The 20,739-nt window shown below is 43.4% G+C and overlaps 1 protein-coding gene across 1 annotated transcript in view; it reads left to right on the top strand.

The window, feature by feature from the left end:
* Positions 1 to 13,351, top strand: part of adarb2 (adenosine deaminase RNA specific B2 (inactive)) — a 149,200-nt gene extending 135,849 nt beyond the window's left edge. Inside the window, exons 6-10 of the mRNA XM_064332326.1 lie at positions 1,001 to 1,152; positions 2,495 to 2,663; positions 7,845 to 8,026; positions 11,997 to 12,178; positions 12,973 to 13,351. Of these exons, the coding sequence (XP_064188396.1) occupies positions 1,001 to 1,152; positions 2,495 to 2,663; positions 7,845 to 8,026; positions 11,997 to 12,178; positions 12,973 to 13,152 (865 nt within the window). The 3' untranslated portion in view covers positions 13,153 to 13,351. The remainder of the gene's footprint in view (positions 1 to 1,000; positions 1,153 to 2,494; positions 2,664 to 7,844; positions 8,027 to 11,996; positions 12,179 to 12,972) is intronic.
* Positions 13,352 to 20,739: the final 7,388 nt, after the last annotated feature.

The following is a 20,739-nucleotide window of genomic DNA, read 5'->3' as shown; positions in this document are numbered from 1 at the left end:
TCTCGTTGTAGGGCTGTAAAATATGAAGAAATTAATTATGAACGTGTACTAGGCTGACCAGTCAGCATCACGTATGTCTCACCTGTCATATTGCGACATTTTGGGTCAAGCTCAATATGAAAATAATGAATTATTACTTGTGGGATTATTGCTAGCAGGTGAGGCTGTCCTTCAGAATATCATACTGTAACACCACAAACCAAAATAAGACTGGATATTTCCACATACAAGTTTTTTGGGAACATTACTGAAGGTAGCTATGCACCGTGGATTATAATGAGAATTTAATGGATGTTTGAGTGTGCAATGTGTTTTTAAAAAAAATAAAATGTGACTCTACCACGCACAATGCCAGGCACAAATCTCTCCAGTCATAAATTGGTTATGGCTTTATATTAATAGAAATAGAAATTCTTTCTTTTTTCCTTTGCTCACACATGTAAGATTGCCATTCACAGTACCAAAGTATATAAAAAAGGGGTTCTCAAGTTAGAATTTCAAAGGTAAGGGAAAACTGTTTGGCAGTTAGATTGGATCAGGCCCTCTGTGTTCATTGTTACCTTGTTACTTGTTATTATCGACCAGTAGCAGAACAAAAGGCTTGTATTTCGGTGAAGGGTGAGAACGGAGTTCATTTCCCCTCCTGTTAGCCACACAGAGACCGCGTAGGTTAAAGTGCTATTATTTTCCCCTCAGAGGTGATCTATCCTCTGCTTGCTCAGGCAGAGTAATGTGAAGGGCCTGCTATGACAAATAAATAAAGAAGTGGAGCCAGGGGAGTGCTAACGTTTATTACGGCGTTTTGTTCTTCACAACGAGAGAGGAGAGAATCTCCGCGAGAAACATGATGAGGGGAAACTCCGGCAGGAGAGGGAACCCTCACATCTCATATACTGCACAGCTGCGCGTCTGCCACTCTCACCTCACCTCGAACCCTTTTCTTCTTTCCTTCTCTTTCTTTCTCCCCCCCCCCATCTCACTCCTCGCTGTCTCTCCGAAGCAAAAGCAGAGAGGACTGGGAGCGCTCGATCTTTACCCGGCACAAAGAGGCGGGGTTCCGACTGAAGGACGACATCCTGTTCCACATGTACATCAGCACGTCGCCCTGCGGAGACGCCCGCCTCAACTCCCCCTACGAGATCACCGCCGACCGTAAGACACAGCCGCTCTCTCCGGCTCTGCCGCCCGTTTGCTCAGCTGTTCAGCTGCGATCCTTCCCATTGGCTGGGATCAATGAAGCGGTCGCAGAATGTTTCAGTTCAGTTCCGCTTCTCTCGCGTTGAAGTACGTCTTTCGTTGCTGAAGTTTGCAGAAAACTTTATTGCTTTTTTGCTTGTTTGGCTTTTCAGTTCATTTCTGTATGGATGTGTTTTTTTTTTTTATTTTTTTTTTAATGTTGCTTAAAAAACAGGTCCTGGTGACATTTTAATGCGCGTATGTGTATGCGTTGGGAATGAGAAATCACTTCTTTGGGCGGATTTGCTGGTCAGAGAGACCACAAAACAAACTGGCTAGGTTAGCATGACATTTATGTGGGGAGGCAGAGAGAGAGATGTCCATGGTTACCATGGGGAACTATTTCATTTTATTAATGTTCAGTGAGAAGTTCAAAAAGCAGTCAGGAGTTAACAATGGTAGCAGGATAAAGACAGACTCCCTGTAAAGCTTTGAACTTGTTTAGCCATTAAACCTTTGAAATGTTCATCAGGCAGCTTTCTCAGATTATGAAATTGCATATGCATTAGGGTTATGTAATACCTTGCCTTTTCATTTCTTCAAGACTTCAGAGGAGAACTTAAAGCTTAGCATTGCCTACATTGCATCAAGACAACCACAGCAGTCCTAAATCCGTCTTTATGGTCCCTCTAAGAACTGTTTCTCAAATTTTGCATTTTCATGGTTCAAGGAGTAATTCAAAGTGACACTCTAGCCATACCTATTCCTGTGATCAAACCAATGAATAAATGCAGCCTTCAACTTAAAAACATACTGTAGGAAGGTTTTTGCCAATTGCGCAAATTTCAGCCATACAGGTAGCTCGTAACTGAAAGTAAATTTAAAGTGGTTGAGATGACATAAGAAAACCCTTTCGATAATTTCTTTTTCTATCTTGATCCCAGACAGTTTGCACTGAAGCCACCTCAGCTGTTCAGCCAGCTACTATATGCTACAATATTTTATACTAAGAAGAATAGTCGCATAACAATATTTGAGAAATAATACCGCAGTAAAGTGCTATTAATAAGAAGTGACAAGAATTTGAAATGTAAGCCAGTTGTGTTAAGTAGTTCTATTAAGTGCAGTGTCAGGTAAGGTTACAAAAATAACCTTCAATGCTTTTTATTATCGTTATATTGGCTCAGCGTAGAACGATGTCGTACGCAGAGCTAAGAATAAAGCGCAAGAGCGGTTTTAAAAAGAAAGCTGCACTTTAGCGGTAATGCGTCCGCTGATGAAGTTTAAGTCATCCCTGTCTGCCATTACAACCTTTCAGTACACAGCAGTCGGCACTTCATGAAGAAGTTCCACAGCCACTTGCGGACGAAGATCGAATCGGGGGAGGGAACGCTGCCCGTGCGTCACCACGGAGCCATCCAGACGTGGGACGGGGTGCTTCAGGGGGAACAGCTCATCACCATGTCCTGCACGGACAAAATCACAAGGTGAGCCCCACTGGTCCGATGATGAGGAACGACGAAAAAGCTCAAATGATTTTAACCGCAGAGGACCACCATCGTAGCCATTTCACCGAGATGACAATGGGCTGCATGAAAACATCTGGATCCAAGCAGGTACCTCCCCTTGCCGATTTCAGAAAAAAGCAGGTGGTAGAATATTATTTCCGTCAACAATATTGGGACAAATCCTGTAATCCCCCACAGTATGCATATTATATACCCTGTTACTGAACCCAGTACCTTCAAATTATAGGTCCAAGCCTTAGAGAGGGAGGATCAGATGTAGGCTCATTTTTCTTTGTGTAGGCTAAAGGAAAGGTTTTCCATTTTGAGGAAGACCTGACTCCGCTGTGACATTTTGGTGGAGGGACGAAAGTAAAATATATTGATTTGAGGTTTAACTTTATTAAGAGCTTAGGTTTTATTAAAGATTTGGATCTCAGTTTAAACATTGCATTATTATCAGGCACTTTAACAGTCGGAGGAAAGGTTGCCTGATATTTGCTTTGTGGCGGGGGCATTGTCTGTCCAGCGGCAGCACTGTGGCTCTGTACTCAACAGTGGGCGGGCCTCCAAGCGTCCAATAATTTTGAGAGGCACGTTGGGAAATCCAATGATAATTAAACGGTTTAGGATACTTCACCACATGAATCTAACTTCCTGTACCCTTTCTGTTTCCATACTTAAAGCACAGCAAATGCGCTTTGTCTGCACAGGAAATATTGTCTTTTCACAATCTGGTTGGGATACAGTATGAAATATTGCAAGAGCCAATGTAACAATTGTAACGTGAGCAGAGACAAATATGTTTAGCTTTTGTTTGCAAAAACCTGTCATCAGTTGCAGTATTTTTAACACCACTCAGTTAATGTCAGATCTGCGGTACAATGCATCAAGTTTGAAGTGTTAAAGCTTTAAGTGAACGAGTTTCCTCACCGATCAATCTTCTATAATCGGGCGATGACACCCTTTTCGCGATAACATTAAATGTTCTCGCTCTTTTCTCGTAAGACTTTTTTTTTTTTCTTTTTCTTTTTCTCAGCTCGCGACTATTAACCCATTCCAGGAACAAAAACAACAATGACAAAAGGCAATCTGAAGTTTTAATCCCCGTTTCCCCGCCTTTCACCACGGCTTTGGCCCAGAGAGTTTTTGTAAAGCCGCCATTGTGCGGCGGGATAAACGTGGACCGGCAGCCTCTTCCCCCTCCACCGCCGTTAATTTGACCAATTTGATTCAGTTGGCCAGGGCTGGAAGCGGTGCGATTAAATCTGGCCAGGTCACCACCGGGGTGAAAGCAATTACTTTACAAAAAAATAGAATAAGAAGGAAAGGGGACATCCTGCTTCTCCACCTCCCCCCTCCACACCCACCCCCACCCCCCCATCTCCACTTTATATCCCTGTAAATTATAGCGTACTTCCATTGAAGTGAGGGGGTCAGGGGGGCAGCTAATCAAGGTCACTGTCAAGAGCGGCTGTGAAAGGAGGCTTAGCGCCTTATCCCCCTGACCGGGCCCCAGTGCAGAGGGCCCCATACATCTCCCTCGCCCGGCCGGGGAACCAGGGCAGGCCGGCTTTTGTGTCCTTCCTCCTTGCGCCTCCATCATCTCCTCGCTCATAAAACGATGGCCCTTCTGCTTTCCCAGTGAGAGCTATTTTATGATAATGAGATAATAATAAAAAAAGAAGTCTTTTTATCATTTTTTTTTTCTCCAAAAGCAAAAAAGGAAGGGAACCTGATTGACCAGAGTAGATGTTTAATTAAGCCAATGACTGTTTTAATTGAAGGCTCAAATGGCTTTTGTATGAATATTATCCTTTATATTCCATTTGAGTTTTATGTAGATGAACACATTACTTTAATGGCCCTGCGTTTACGGAGCGAGCGAGAGGGGAGAGTAGGAGGGAGAGATGGAGACTCCCCCCTTAAATCCTTACAGCAGCCAGATGGCTGTCTTTTCTTGCATGAGATTAAAAGATGTTTCTAATTCACAGCACTGCTTCCTGGGCAAATTAATATTGCAGGCTAAATTGTCTCTGTTTTGGGAGAGAGAGCGAAAAAAAAAATCTCAACGAGCGCCGTTTTTCCAACAATAGGTGTGACAGATCCCCCGAACAGATTGTTCTCCAGGTATATAGGACCACATTTCAGGCATTTGGCAATTCCTGGAAAGTGTTTCATGTTAATCGTCTGCTTAGGGAAGCAAAAAAAGAACAATGACTCGTTATTAATCATACACGTAGATGTGAGGCAAAAGTAATAATTGCAGTAATGAAAAAGATGCGTTAATTAACGAAAAGTACAATGATGTAAAAATTAGCGACACGTTTGGCAATGATTGCTTTTCATGAAGTCATTATCCAGTGCAAGAGCATGCAGTGCAGGTTTAGCGTAAGTACAGCTTATTATTTTTGTAAAGAGTACATGTTTGCGGGAAGGGGAGTGTACTTTGTGTCATCATTTTCATATTTACTAACATTTTAATAACAAACATGGCTGAAAGTAACATAACCAAAAAAAAATATATATATATATATATCAAATTTGTATTATGGTAGTCAATGTGTTTTGTTAAATTCACCATACACCAGCACTATACCCATATGCTTAAACCACCACCACAAACCAGTATCAAAGACACCACCTCGTCCAACACGCGTGCTGTAAACCTGGGCCAAGCTGTTATGCAGCAGTGTATTTAACAATATTTGTTCTTCATTAAAAAAAGAAGTGATGTAATATTCTGCTCAATGGAAAAAGAGGGAACATTGAGATGACCTAATCCAAACACAGACCGCTGTGGGAGGGCTTTTGTTTCGCCAGTGTCTTCCTAATCAGCACTCCGGCATCCTGTTTGCGGCAGGACGATCCATGAACTATTTAGCATTCTTTTAATGACCGATCCCCATCTTGACTGCTTCACCTAAACTGTCCACTAGCGGCTCGCTGCAGTGCTGATTTGCTAAATGTTGGCAGAGTGACACCCGACACACGGGAAGGTCTGATTGGTGCGTGCTGGCTGGGCTGATACCAGGTAAAATTCTAAAAGCGCCAATACCACCTAGCCACTCTTGCTGTCACCATACGCATGCTGTTTTTTAATTTTTTAATTTTTTAATTTACAGGGTACCCTGTGCAAAGTTTAACCTTTAACTTTTCACTGCTTCTCGAGTGCATGTTTTGCTCTACTCAGATGAATGCAAGAAAGGACTGGTCCAGTATGTGTTGGCTCATCATGTGCTAAACAGATATCATTTTACAATAACATAATCAAATCAAATGGGAGAACATTTTAAATACTCAAAATCCTAAAAGCATCAGAAAGGTAAAAGCAGGACTAAATGAATATAAATGAAGATTAAATAAGAATAAAAGCATAAAAAACAGTCCAAATCTAAAAGCTTGTGTAAAAAGATGTATTTTCGATTGACTCTGCTGTTGGTGCCTCTTTGATCTGCAGTGGCTGGCTATTCCACAATCTAGGAGCATAAAAGGAAAGGGAAGCTTTACCTGCTCTTTTGTAGTGAACAGAGACACTGAGATATACAGCATCTGCAGATTGGAGGGCATGTCTGAGCTGATATTGTCCCAAAAATTCAGCAACATGTTTTTGTGCCAATCCATTCAGGGCTTTAAAAACAAGAAAAAACATTTTTAAATGAATTCTACAACAAACGGGCAGCCAGTGCAGGGAAGTACTGGGGTAATGTGAGCTCACTTCCATGTCTTTGTCAGTAATCTGGAAGCAGTATTTTGAACCAAGTTAAATTTTTCTGCACTGTGCTTTGGAAGGACAAAAAAGTGCATCAACGTAATCTAGTCTCCTTGAGACAAATGCATAAAATTATTTTTCAGCATTAGACTGAAAGAAATGTATAATTATAGGTGAAAAAACAATTTAGTAATGTTTCTAGTATGAGACGGAAAGCTCAAGTCTGAATCTAAGAAGATGTCCAAGATATGTTATTTAAACATTCTACTTAATGGCTAACTGCAATGTTATCAAGAGGTAACACTGAGTTGTGTAGTTGTGTCATCTGCATAGCTATGGAAAGTAACACTCTTTTCTAATTATATTAGCAAGGAGTAACATATACAGAGAAAATAGCAAAGGGTCCAAACCTGATCCCTGTTGTACTCCTCATATAAAGTCAACCAAATATATTGTCATAATAAAATAATAATAAGATAAATACAGAGTGAACTTTATTCAAATTAAGGCCACTCCTGACACATTCTAAAATAGTTTTCATGGGGCAGTCGCCATAGTGAGCACAGTATATTGTCCCAGCGGCCAGCTCTACCAGGATACCTTTGCATCCTGCCAAGGACAGTGCAATCACAGTTTGGTACCTGGGGGGCACTAGCATAGGAGCTGCACATTTGAAAGGTTGTCAGTCAGGTTTTTGGTATGCCTTGTTGTTGTGGCTGAATGTATCCCATGGTTCTTTGCTTTGGCACTTCAGTGGTGTGGAAGGGAGCTCTGTGTTGCACCCCTGGAGCATGCATCTGAAAGTCACGCTGTTACTGCGCTTGCAGTGGATGTCGGGGGTGCTGTGCTGGGGGTGGGTGTGAGGTGAGGAAGCTGTTGCGGGAGATCCAGAAGGGGGGGTGTATGCACTCTTAAAGGCTTCTGACAGCCTCCACAGGTTGTAATGTATGCGCCTGTGTTGTCTTTCCTGAGACCTACAGCAGTAGTCCAGTCACATATTCACTGAGCTGCCACTCTGTGGTAAAAACCCGGAGCCTCATTAGATGGTATTTGTCACAGCCCACAACCTGTAATGCTCATTTTAAGAACTTAAAATATACTGTGGTAGTAGACAATATTAATGATTAAATGAACATAGATCCCTTGTGAACCCTTATAGCCAAAAAATAAATAAATAATTGAAAGCGCAGGGCGATTGCTCTTTGCTTTATTCTCGTATTAATAAACACGGCGAGCGGAAAAAAAGTGACTGGAACACATTAACCTCGGACACCGCTGATGAATATCCGGATGCTAATGTGTCCTTCCAGCGTAACGAGCGGGGGGATTTCTGCCCCCGTGTCGCATGTGTAATGTGCGGACGGCGCGGTTGCGCGGCTCCGCGTTTCACGGGGAAGGCGGCGGAGGGTCCGGGCGGCGCTGAGCGCGCGGTGCTCTGCTTGTGTTGGCAGGTGGAACGTCCTGGGAGTCCAAGGGTCGCTCCTCTCGCACTTCACGGAGCCCGTCTACCTGCACAGCCTGACGGTGGGCAGCCTCCGCCACCCCGGCCACTTCTCCAGGATGGTGACGCGGCGCTTGGAGCGCGTCGGACCCCTGCCCTGCTCCTACCGGCGCAACCAACCTCTCCTCAGCGGTACGCCATCCTTTCTTCCCCAGTTTTATTTTTTTAATATTTGTTTGTGAGTCATGGAAAAATGTCGATTAAACCGAGGCCATCGACTTCCCTGTAAACGGCTTCAATAAAGCTACTGTACTGCTTCTGTTGGCTGGTATCAAACGCAGACGGTGCCGGTGTGGATAGAGGCTGACAGCCCCGTGGGGCGGCGCGTGATTGGCTGTAGCGTTGCCCGGGGATGGAGGGATTCATTCGGCGAGCTGACCACAGAGTCCAGTCGCACTTATTCGATGACTGCAACCTCAACTGACGGATTGCAGTTGCTCATCTGCACTCTCCTAATTGGCAGAGAGGGGTGCAGGGATGGGATCCGAACTAAAGAAACGGGGCATTCCAAATCAGAGGAGATTGGAAAGGAGATTTGGGTAAAACAGCTGTAAAAATTATAGGTTACCCCCCAATGGATCCACAGCAGAATTGAAAAAATTATCTTGATACATATTTTAGACATTTAGACACAGGTATTATAGGCTTTCAAATAATATAAACCTTCTATGATCATTGGAATTATTCAACATTTATAGTGTATATAATAAATCAATGCTTAAGAAAATCTTCCACATTGTGTTATTGTGTGTTAGTCTTTGCATTGCAGGCCATAGTGGGTGTTAGATAAAGGTGATGGCCGTTTTTATCATTTCATTACGCTGGGGTGTCCTCAGCCACGTGGTGATCAATTTAAGGGGTCTTGAAGATGAAAAGGTCTGGAAAAGGTTCTTTGGTTCATGAAAGAAAATTTCAGTCCTTTTTGAAGTTTTAGTCCCTCATGCCAGTGTGAAATGATACCATTTAAAGATCTATGTCACCGACCAACCATTTTGTTTTCTTTTAACACAGAGACCCACAAAAGCTGTACAGCTTGTGATTGCACAAAAAAAAAATCTCAGTTATGTATTTAGTGATATGATGTCTTCATTTTCTGTAATGTTTCCACATTGGCATAGTACTCACAAACCATCACGATGTCAGGAACATGATATCAGTGTGTTGTCAAGTCAATCAAACGTTTAACCGGGAAATGTTTGTTTGACTTGACAACACACTGACATCTAAGCTTGACTGTTTGTTAAGGGTGGCATAAATGTACAGTGTAAAAAGAGCAATTGTGCCACTGCTGTGCATTGTGAAAGTAAGTGGACCAGCAAGAGGAGAAGGGTTGCAGGATTAAATTTGGAGTGCAACATTTTTGTGAGCTGCGTAATTACCCTGAAATATAAGCAAATAAAAACAATTATACTTTCCTGTTCATTAAATTCCTTAATTCAGAAATCACGTAACCATAATTTAGCAAATGAAAGAAAATATACAATTTAAATTTGTTATTCAAAACAGAGGACAAAGGACATATTTAGGATATTTTGAATCCGGGCCTCAGTCACAGATTCAGTACCCTAAATATTCAGTTTAAACGATGTAATTAGGTGTCATGAGAATCATTATTTTGAAAACACTCTCTTCATGAAGATTAATACACGTGTATGAATGTGCTCCAATAATGGTCCTTGTTAACGAGTTATCAATCCAGGATTGATCATTCTTTCAAGAGCTCATGAGTTTTTGTTTTTATTTTTATAGCCTGTCCAGTGATTTTGTATAAATTCTCAGGCAATAAACTACACCACACCTCATCAACTCAAAAATCGATGGAACAAGAACAAAGATCACCATCTCTAAAAGCAACACTCTGTATTCCTCACTTAGACAGACGCGTCCAGCATCTCCCCCCCTAGCAGCACGTTAAAAACAAGAACGTTTCATCGAGAACCTGACGCAAATATACGTCGCGAGCTGGAGGTCATATTATTTTTCTTTCTTCTTTTTTTGACAAACGGAGTAATGTGACCTTTAAATGTGGCCGACGGGACCTAAAAATAAACCGGCTTCAGACATCGGACCAAAAAACGCGCTTGACTTTGACTGGCGCTCCTGAGACGCGCTCGGGCAGAGAGAGATTGTTGGCTTTGTTCTGGGGGCCACTGTGGCACTTTCGCCAACAAAAGGGGGGTATTGGAGAAGGCCTCTTCCAAATCAGTTTAATCACAGAGCTCATCAGAGGCATTCAGTATGGAGGCCTGTGGGGTGGGGGGGGTGGGGGGGGGGCACAGCGGGAGGAGGTCTGTCTGTTCTTCATTAGGGGAATATGAGTGCCCCTTTGCATTCTGACTTCTCTCATTCGCAGGGGGTGGGCTTGGTCATTTTAAGGTTACGATCACAAAAGGCCTTTGGTTACGTGTAAGTAAATGACCTTGATTATCACTGGCAAATAAATGAAAAAAAAAACAGGCACACATACTGATGAGCATTACTTCAATGGCAAATGAACCGACATTATCACTTCTTCCATTGCTACTAATAATAAAGTATATTTACACAGCACCTAAAATGTCTACTTTTGCAACCAGAAGTGCATACAGTAGGAAAATTGTAAATAAACGATTATTAAAATATTAATAAAATACATACAAATAGTATACTAAGAAATCAAAACAGCTAGTTGAAAACATAAAAAAATTAGTAAAAGAATAGACTAAAAACAGATACATATAAACATCTACACACAACTTTAAAAGCTATGATAAAAATGTTTTTAGTTGCACTTGTAAAATATGTGGATCCCCCCAGTGTGCTTGGGTACAGAATTATTTAGGTACAAATTAATTGTCTTATAATTACTTTTGGAACATGGTACCTACTACAACTACTAGTACTACTACTACAACTACTACTGTACAACTACTACTACTACTACAAATAATAATAATAATCATCATCTTCAGCAGTAGCAGAATCAGCAACAGCAGCAGAAGCAGCAACATCATTATCATAATCATACTGATTTCTTTGCAAGAGATGAAAGAATGAAAGAATAAATGCAATACTAAAGAAAATTTTGAATATAAATTACTGAGATTACTGAAATTAGTGAGAAAGCAAAACTAACTGCAAAACACTAGATGAAATAGAAAAATGGTCATCTTTCATAAGAGATATACATCATCCGAGTAAATGAATGTCGTTAAATTAGTGTGAACAGTGGAGCCACTGCAGAGCAGAGAAACATATTTTTAAAAGGTGTGTCATTAGGACACAGCAGGCAGTAGGAAAAGATTTTCATTTCACCGCTGAGTCACTGAATGACACCATTACAGGGAATGTGAGGGAGGAATATATGAATGAGGGAGACTGCTGTAGGAAATGAATATTGTTTTCATTCCAATGGGAATGAGTATTCTGAAGCTCTATTAGAAAGCTTGATTAACAAATATGAACTAATATGCTTATTTTAAACATAGGTTAATTTAGAAATTTCAAATGCTGAAATCATACCCCAATATACTGTTTTTTTGGCATTGCTTAACGTTTAATGGCAATAGTCACAGATTTACTGTGTAAGGTACCAGGCTACCCTCTTTGTTGGGAAAATTTAATTTTTATTGGGAGGCCTAGTGAGATTTGGACAGTGTTTACCACACAGATTGTGGGGCTAAAATACTCACATAAGACACTCATTTCCTCTAATGAAGCCCTCATTACCTGCAGGCTTGGTAGGTCCCTCCTTATTGCCTTCTGCAGACTGCTCCCTGTGGACACACAGCATCCAAGCTGGCTTTCAGTGAGGTTCTCACCCATTTACTGGACCGTGTGATCCAGTTGGTAGTGTACACATATGATATTAAAGTGCTTCAAAAAGCTAATCTGACAGGCGTTCCAGTATAATTTTAAAAAATCTTCTTTCCTGGTCAAAAGTGTTTACAACTCCAGGCATTTAACTCTTACTCCATACCGCCATTAGAATAAATGAGGGAACCATGAACTTGCACCAGAACTTGATAAAGTGAGACACAGGGCTGTTGCGTACAGAAGAGTCCGCAGCGTCCACTGCGCGGTCCCTCACTCACAACCCTTGACCCTGCACTTCCTGTCTCAGGCCTCAGCAGCAGCGACGTCCGGCAGCCGGGGAAGTCCCCCTGCTTCAGCGTCAACTGGACCGCGGGCGACGGCCAGCTGGAGGTGGTCAACACGGCCACCGGGAAGAGGAAGGACTCGGGCGCGTCCTCCCGGCTCTGCAAGCACGCCCTCTTCACCCGCTGGGCCAAACTCTACCACAAGGTGAGCGCCGACCCGCAGCCCTCCGAGCCACGCCCCGCAGAGTCACGTTTGCCAGAAAGTTCTTCCAGGGAAATGGGGACGGCGGCAACACAGAAATATCCTCCTCCTGTGGGTGTACGACCGTCAGTCTTTTCAATAAAGCATTCTATTTCGGCTTCATTGGCACCGGTGTGTAAAAATAACACTATTGCTTTGCCGTGAGCTGGTATCACCGTGCTTGCCGAGACATGTCTATAGCACGGCCCGTATCGATGCTAACCTCGGTAAACGCCACACCTTCAGACGCCACGCAGGATCCGCACGCAGTGCCTTTCGACTCCGCCGGCAGCCGCTTTGAAACTCCTCATCATAGCAGGTTATTCTATTAGCAAACATATAGCACTGTTTTATTTTCATCATGGAAATGTGTGTAACGCATATCGTTGAGGTTCCAAATGGTACCAGTTAAAATTTAATGACTACAAAAATCATAATTATTCTCAAAAGCACTTGAATGGCTTCCCAGAGCAAAAAAAAAAAAAGCTCAATATCACACGCAAGAGCAGACACAGTAATCTCAAAAGAAACTTTCCCTCCCCACCCCCCCACCACCCACACCCCACCCAGTCCCCCACCCAATTCCCCAATCCTCATTGCTGCCTTTTTTTTTTTTAGCAACAAAGAAAATGCACAAAAGCACAGAGAATGTTAAATTGCTTGTGAAATTTAAATGGGAAGATTACACAGCTGTTGAAGTTTCCCGTTTGTGCCGGCTCATTCGTTTTGTTTTGCTCTCTCCCCGCTCTCCTCCGCAGCTGAGCACGCAAGTGGCGAGCCGTGGGGAGACGCCGCCGCTGATGTACTGCGAGGCCAAGCTGGCGGCGAGGACCTACCAAACTGTCAAGCAGCAGTTGTTCCGAGCGCTGCAGGAGGCGGGGCTGGGGACCTGGGTGAAAAAGCCGCCCGAACAGGACCAGTTCCTGCTGTCCGTGTGAGAGGAGGCGGACGGGGGGGGGGCGGGACTGGCGAGGTTTTTCCGGGGGCCACGCCTCGCCCGAGCGGCTCTTCCGAAAGTTCGGCCTGCTCCCCCCTCAGCGAGGAACCGCCCGGCCCCTCAACTGTGTGCGTGGGGAACGAACACGAAGGGTCTCCATTGGGCCACAAGCTCGCCTTCCTACCACCCTCCCACCCCCACCCCCCCCCCAAAAATAAAAACCCCACCACTACCACCAACCCCACCACCACTTTCGCTCACTCCCACCTGGGTTGTCACGGCAGAGAGTGGTAACCTTCACCAGAGTGAAAGGCAGCAGCTATCTTGTCATCAGCCATTTCCGGCGGTTTATCTCGGCCGAATGCGGCGCGGAGCGCGGAAAAGCCGCCCAATTAAAGGCCCTGTCAACGTGACGCGCGGCAGACAGACACGCCGCGGAGAACCGGCTCGCTAAACCGTTGCTCGGGCGCTCGGCGCACCCCATCCCCCCCCCCCCCTCTCGCTCTTTCTCGTGGGCTTGCTTTCTCCGTCCTCCCCACTCTCTCAGAAATCAAACAGGCAAGAAAAGGGGTTTGACATGGCGGAGACAGTTTAACTGTCCCCTTTTTTGTGGCGCGGAGATGAAAAAGAAAAGAAACAGGCGGTAATAGCCCCGCGGCACGTAAACGGTGTCATCAGCCCCGCCGTGGCTCTTTTCGCGCCGGGCTCGGCCCGCTCCTTTCACGCCTCCCTCCCGCGCCCTTTGCTCACACTCACATTCCCTCCCCAGCAGCTCCCGAGTAACTTTTCCTGTGTGCCCGCGAGGGGATGCGTCGCCTTAACAAACAGCACCCCTCGAACCCGACTCCCGCCGGTACGAAGAGCGCGGCGGCTCGTCGACGGCCGAGCAGCCGGCGCATTGACGTCGGGAGGGGGGGCGGGGGGGGACGGGGGGGTTCGCCTGTCCGGAAGCCGGCGGGAAAAAACGCGCCGCCCGCGCCCGCCGTCCCGCTAGCCTGACCCAGGTCACGGGGGCCTCGCGTCCTCGGACCGGCGGATTAGTCACCGGTCGCGGCGGGGATGGGGCCGCCTCCCGTCGGCGCGCCGCACTCAGACACAAAGGCTCATTTGGGGACGGGCGGCCCGCGACGCCGAGCGGAGTCTTAGTCGCGCCGACGCGACCCAGGTAGCTGAGACAGAATACACAACCGCGAGTGCGTTCCGCCCGACGAGAGTTCTGGACCTAGACAGTTTTTAGGTGTTTGTGCGCGTGTGTGTGTGTAGGTGTGTGTGTGTGTGTGTGGGGGGGAGGGAGCATGTGAACATATTTATGACCTGCCCGCACCATGAGAGACTTCAGAAAGACCAGCAGCAGACCCCCCCGCCTCTCATATCCTCAGTCGTAGTGCTAACAATTATGCTAATTTCTCTATTTTTCTATATACGTGAGCCTTTAGGTCGTACAAAATCCTTTTTATATTAGAACTTGAGCACATTATTTACTTCATTTAGCATAAAGTATGTACATATGTACATATAGACAGTAGTGTGGTTTTGGGCTCCCCTCCGACCACAGAGATATTGTCCTGCAGAAGAGTATAGTGCTGACCACATACATTAAGTGACATCTAGTGGTAAGAAGTGTTTCGTCCTTTCCTTTGTCCCCCCTCCCATTTTGACAATCTCTGCCCCATGGAGCACATATAGGACTTACACTCACATCCACTATTTCACTGCACTGTTCTTCCTGACAGGGGTATGAATCATCCTGTGCTTTGCTGAACCTCTGCAAGGGAGGCTTTGCAGAAATGTCACCTCATGTTATGAGTCATAGGTGTCCAAATTGACCAGCATGAGCCTGTTCTTTGGCTATATAACAGAAACTCACACACACGCACACACACACACACGCGCGCGCACGTGCGCGCGCACACGCACACACACACGGAGAAGGATCGAACACTGACTTCAGATGTTGTTAAAAATTCATTATGAGACAAATACCTACAGTATAACAAATAAAATTATTAAAAAACAATTTATCCAAATGAGAATGTGAATAATCTCCTCATGTTCTTTTATAAAGGACATATCAGGTGTGAATAATGAGGCTGAATAATGAATTTTTCATAAATTGCTACACTGAAATAAATTTTGTGTACATACAACTGTGAACGAAAAACAATGGAACACGGGTACAAGAATGCTTTTTTAAAAATTTATATGACATGATTTATTTCAGTCCAACGCAACATTGATGGTTTTTTTCTGTTGTCATTCATACTGTTGTACAGATTTTGTTTCTTTTATTTCCATTGTTCTGTAGAGATGTTTGGTAATACGTGAGAAGGTAGCTAAACATACTGTGGAAGCTTTTTTTTCCAGCTGATGAAACATTATCATTATAATTAGTCCTACATAGCTTCATTATTATTTTATGGTTTTTTTAAAGTAATATTTGTTAAATATATGTTTCTTCGTAAGTATGTTTGGTTTTTGTTTCACATGCATAACATGTTGGAGTGGAATCTTCAAAATTAACAACACACAACATATTACAACTGAGGCATGACTGAATGGCACTATTATATTAATTGGTGTACATTTGTAAAAATAAAATAAAAATGAAAAAATAAGACATGGATAGAAAATAGAAGATTTAAAAGATTAAAGAATGAATAACTAAAATGTAAATTCAGATATATGAATATATGCTGCTAAGGTCTGTAAATTGCACTTCAGTAATACCTTATACATGAATGTTCTTGTTTCAGTGAATAAAAATGGAAAATTGAATCATGTTTTAGTGCTTCTTGGTTGCTTTTCACAGAATTATCACAACTGAAGAAATATCTCTATAATTTTTAAAGGTATAATAATAATATTATTATTATTGTTATTATTATGATTATTGTTATTATTATGTAAACTATGATAGGAGTTTATGAAGTTGTAATTTACTTCCAGGTTAGAGTTTTGTATAGGTACATAAATGCTTGATTACGGTAAACAGAAGATAAGCTTCAGCATCATACTGGGCCATTACTCAGAGTATGCAAATCAAACGGGTAAAGAAAAACATGGTTTTATTTAACTCTAGCATCCATTTAGAATTCAGTCGTTAACAGGCGGTGTTCAAACATGGACAACAGCAGGAGGCCCTACGACCTGAGTGCCATGCACATTTTTTTAGAAGGCATCTGACTGCAGCAATCGAAAGTGGGCAGGTTCAAGTGCTTTGGTCAGGAGTCTGAAACCAGTGAAAGCATTCATCCAGTGCTTGAGCAAGGCGGTAACTGTGTCATTGGAAGGAAGCGTTCTCTGGAAAATTTTCTGACTGAATGCCAGAAAGGGTAGCGGAAGGCGAGATTTGTCATGCTAGGCCGGCGTGCCGGACAAAACTCCCGCTGGCCGTGTCACCTCATGCCCCTGAAACAGCCCATCGTGGCTGCGCTATCGCTGGTAACAGCCAAGCAGGGTGGGACTACGCGCAATTTCAACGGCATCTGAATCGACCGCGGTTAAAGGTGAAAAAGCATGCGAATACAGCGCATTTGAATTAAAACCACATTTGCAGGCTAGCAAACTAAATATGTTCATCCAAGACTAACATCTCAAAACATGAATTTTGTTCCCCTTTAAAGGTCATGTCAGTTTACACCTTCTGCTGCTCCTAGATATAATCCATCTGATAAGTAATTAGAAAGCATTGAATATGGCGAAGCGCATATTGAATTGTACAATTAAAAAACTTTTTAAAATTCACAAAATGACCACTATATATTTCAACAAACTAGCTTGCTGTTTACTTGTTTTGTTTTTGGCCAATCCCAACCTGTGTCCTTGATAGATTTCTCTAAGCCTGGAAGGGAGACGGTCATTTCATGGAGCAGACGCCAGCCCGTTTTCCCCCCGTAAAGACAATGCTTCCCTTAAACAGTTTTTACAGCCGTAAGAGATGGCAAGTTAATGGCTTTACCCATAAAGTTATATCCAGGGAAACAGACCAAGAACAAAGTACCTCCCCGCCAATGAATACCAGTAGAAGGGGGAAGCCTGACCTTTAAATCATTTGGTATAAGTGAATATGATGATCGAGTCCAACGTTCAAAATGCACTTAATTACAAAGCAATGCGTGGGCAATGTGTTTTCATTTCCCACTCCAGGACCACTGGTTTGAGCTATAACAAGAATACTTTATTGTATTACATAAAATGTTTTGAATGCATGTGTGAAAATCCCTAACTGGTCAGCCCTAATTGGATGTCCACTCTAATCGGATTGATAGTGGTCCTTTGTGACGTTTGGAATGCATTCTTTTTTTTTCATCGTGATGCGGCTCTGTAGCCATCAGCTGCATCCCCTGGCTAGCAGGCTGTAGCTAAGTGGAGCTGGAAATGGGATTGGTCAGTACACAGATGGGAGGCCCCAGAGAATCAGGATATTGCTGTGAGTGTTTATGGGTAATTTGCGGGGAAGTTTTCCCTCTAGGCCGAGTTCATGGCGGGATGATTGCTGATGTTAAACTGAAGTCCTGACCTACCAGGGTCTCTATGGGAAATATGTTTATGGGTGTTGGACCCCAGAGTCATCTAAAATTTTCAATGTTAAATCGCGCACTTTCAAACCGAATACCCAGTCAATTCCTTTACTCTTGATTGGCTACATAATCCCACACCTGCCATGTTTTCCCAGGTTGTCATTGTAAATAAGAAGTTGACCTTTCTGGTTATAAAGTTAATTGAGAGAGTGCATAAGCCTTTTCCTCTTATTTTGTCAATTTTTATGTGCACTGGAATGGAAAATTTTATTTTACTGCGATGTGTTGCTCTGAACGGATACCTCAGACAGCGAACACCTCTATGGATGCGTGACATTTTAAAGACTTGATTTTGGCACATCATTTTGATGTATGAAAGGTTTCACTCTGTTTGAGATATGGCATTTACTGCACTTTTTTGCTGCATTTTGTGGTACTTACAACTGTCAGTTCAAAACACAAGATACTGTCAGTACAGGATTCAACTACACAAAATTTGAATTCCACTGATATATGGCTATGTGCAGGATTGAATAAAAAGAATATGGAATATGAAGATTATTTTAAATAACAGTGGATTTGTTTAATAAATATATGAAATATGTGGTGGCAAATGTGTGTGTGTGCTAAGTGTAAACAAATGCATCATACACGTGTCAGATTCATTTCCAGTTAACATATGGTAATATAAGTCCCATGTGATGTGTTGTGTTCAAGCAACAGTACTATTTTTGGAGGACAGTATTTTATTTTTTATTTATTAGATAAAGAATGGCATGCATTTTACTCACATATTTATTTTTTAAAGATATCACTAGTACTTGCTCCATCTATGAAGGTGCTCATCATTCCCCTACATAACTCATGTTCATAGAGGTGTCAAGGAGGTGTTGCATCATACACCTTTGCTCCCCATCCCTCCTTGGGAGAAAATGGAGGTTATCTAGATGGTTGGCAAGAATAAAAAAAATGGCTTAATGAAAAAGAGCCCAGAACCTTAGCTTTACCGTTGCAAGGCTAGTTCCCATTATACGCTACACTGTCACTCCTTATTGTCATTATTCACTGAAGATGATTAAAAATAGTCTTTTTCTCACCACATATTTTCAGTCTACGCCTACAAATAATGTCAAATGAGGGCATTAAATATGACTGGTTTCATACTAGCTTATGGACAAAAAAAGTGTAGTTCTTACAGGAATTATTGGCAAATCAGCAAAATCTAAATTGGATAAATTTGATATGCTAGGCTGCGATTAATTTTTTGTCTGTTCAGCTTTTAGGAACATTTACAGTACACAATTAAAATGGTTTGTTTCCCAACATATTTACAGCCTCTGCTTAGAAATCCCCCCCCCCCCCAAAATCATCACCTCTAATCGCATTGGAAATTATCAATGTATGATTTATGTAGCAATTTGGAGGTATGATGTGGGTCAGTTCTGTATTTTCTGTGCATATACGAACACCGATACCATGGTCACGGTACACAATTCAATCAATCAAACCCAGTTATTTACCCACGCTTCTGTGTGTGTGTGTGTGTCTGTGAGTGTGTGTGTGCACGCATGTGACAGCGTTGCCTACTGTGAGGTCTATAATTTCGCCCACGGTGCAAAAAAGGTTGGGGACCAGTGATCTAAAGCATATAAAGGAAACGGAGGCAAAAAATCACAATTATCTTCCAAATGACGGGCAGTGACCTGGAGAAGCCCCCTCAGCAGTGCGGTGAAATGAACACCGGTCACGTGACCGCTTTCACAGATGCATGCTGCAAAATATTAGAAACCGGCCTCTTCCCACCCCGAAGGAAATAAATTTGGAAATGGTTATCTTCCGAGTCCTGTGACAGGTGTCAAGCAGGGAAAGCACCAAATTAACCAAACTGTAAAAAAATAAATAAATAAATTTAAAAAAACCCACCAGCTTCAGCCTGCATTTGCAGTTCTATTCCCCCAAAGGCAGGTGTCTGCAGTACAATGAATATCGTAATTGTATATTTTCACCTTTGCCTGGGCACGGGCACTGAACTGTAATCTAATAGACTACGGTGTGCAGAGAGGAGCAGCGATCTTACAGATAGCTTTTCACATCGCAAAAAATGTGAGTCAAAAGCAAACCACGGCGATTCTCCTGGAATTTAACCTGGGTCGGTTCAATAAAAGCTCCTGTAAACTCGAATCGTCAGAAGTCGTGTCGCATTTTCTAAACCGAAGCTAAACGTGCGACTGTGAAACATCTAACAGTGACGGGATGATTTAACCCTTAGCCTGCTGAGTGGACTGCTGTCCAGGTAACTCTCTAACCCGTACACGAATCCACACCCCTTCGCCCAACAAGTGCGGCTGGAGGGTCGAAATCCCGGCCATGACACTCTCTTTCCCATCATCCCATCTCCACCCATAATCCTTCCTGCTTTCCTCTTGTCGGAATAAAATGAATAAAAGCACATACTGCTGAATTTCCATTTTAAATCAATGTTTTAAAAACTATTCCAGTCGCTAAACAGAAAGCAACAGCACGCCAATTTATCAAAACTCCTAAGAGCCTTGGAGTGCGACGGCATCGATCTGGTTAACGGACCGTCGAGCGAAACGCACCTTTCTGGGCCTTCCCGGGCTCGCCGTCACAGTTAGCAGGGGTCGGCGAGGTCGCGTCACAGAGTATTAAGCCCCAGCTCATTACTGTCATGGCGTCCGGACGCCGCGCTTCTGATGGAAGGTTCCGTCCCATCCGCGTGTCGCCGCTCGCCCGGTGACACCCCCGAATCGATCCCCAGCCCGCACGCCCTCCGGCCCCTCTCCTCCGGATCGATCGTCACCCCCCCCCCCCCCACACACACCCCACCACCCCCTCCGCTCCAGCATTTCCCATACGAATGAATCACCGTGTAACCGAGGAGCCCAAATGATATAAAGCATGCATCACTGCCTCCACACATCAATCCGCACCTGCGCTCACTACATCTGGCACTCGTCCTCGGTTCCAGTGCCGGCCCCCTGCAATCCGCTAGCTTTTATTAAAGAATTAATCCATTTTTATTTACTCGCACACACATTCCTTTGACT

Source organism: Anguilla rostrata, chromosome 4 (assembly GCF_018555375.3).
Source record: "Anguilla rostrata isolate EN2019 chromosome 4, ASM1855537v3, whole genome shotgun sequence".
In the NCBI taxonomy this organism is placed as follows: domain Eukaryota; kingdom Metazoa; phylum Chordata; class Actinopteri; order Anguilliformes; family Anguillidae; genus Anguilla; species Anguilla rostrata.
The sequence above is the reverse complement of the archived record's forward strand: the minus strand, read 5'-3'. Positions and strand labels throughout refer to the sequence as shown.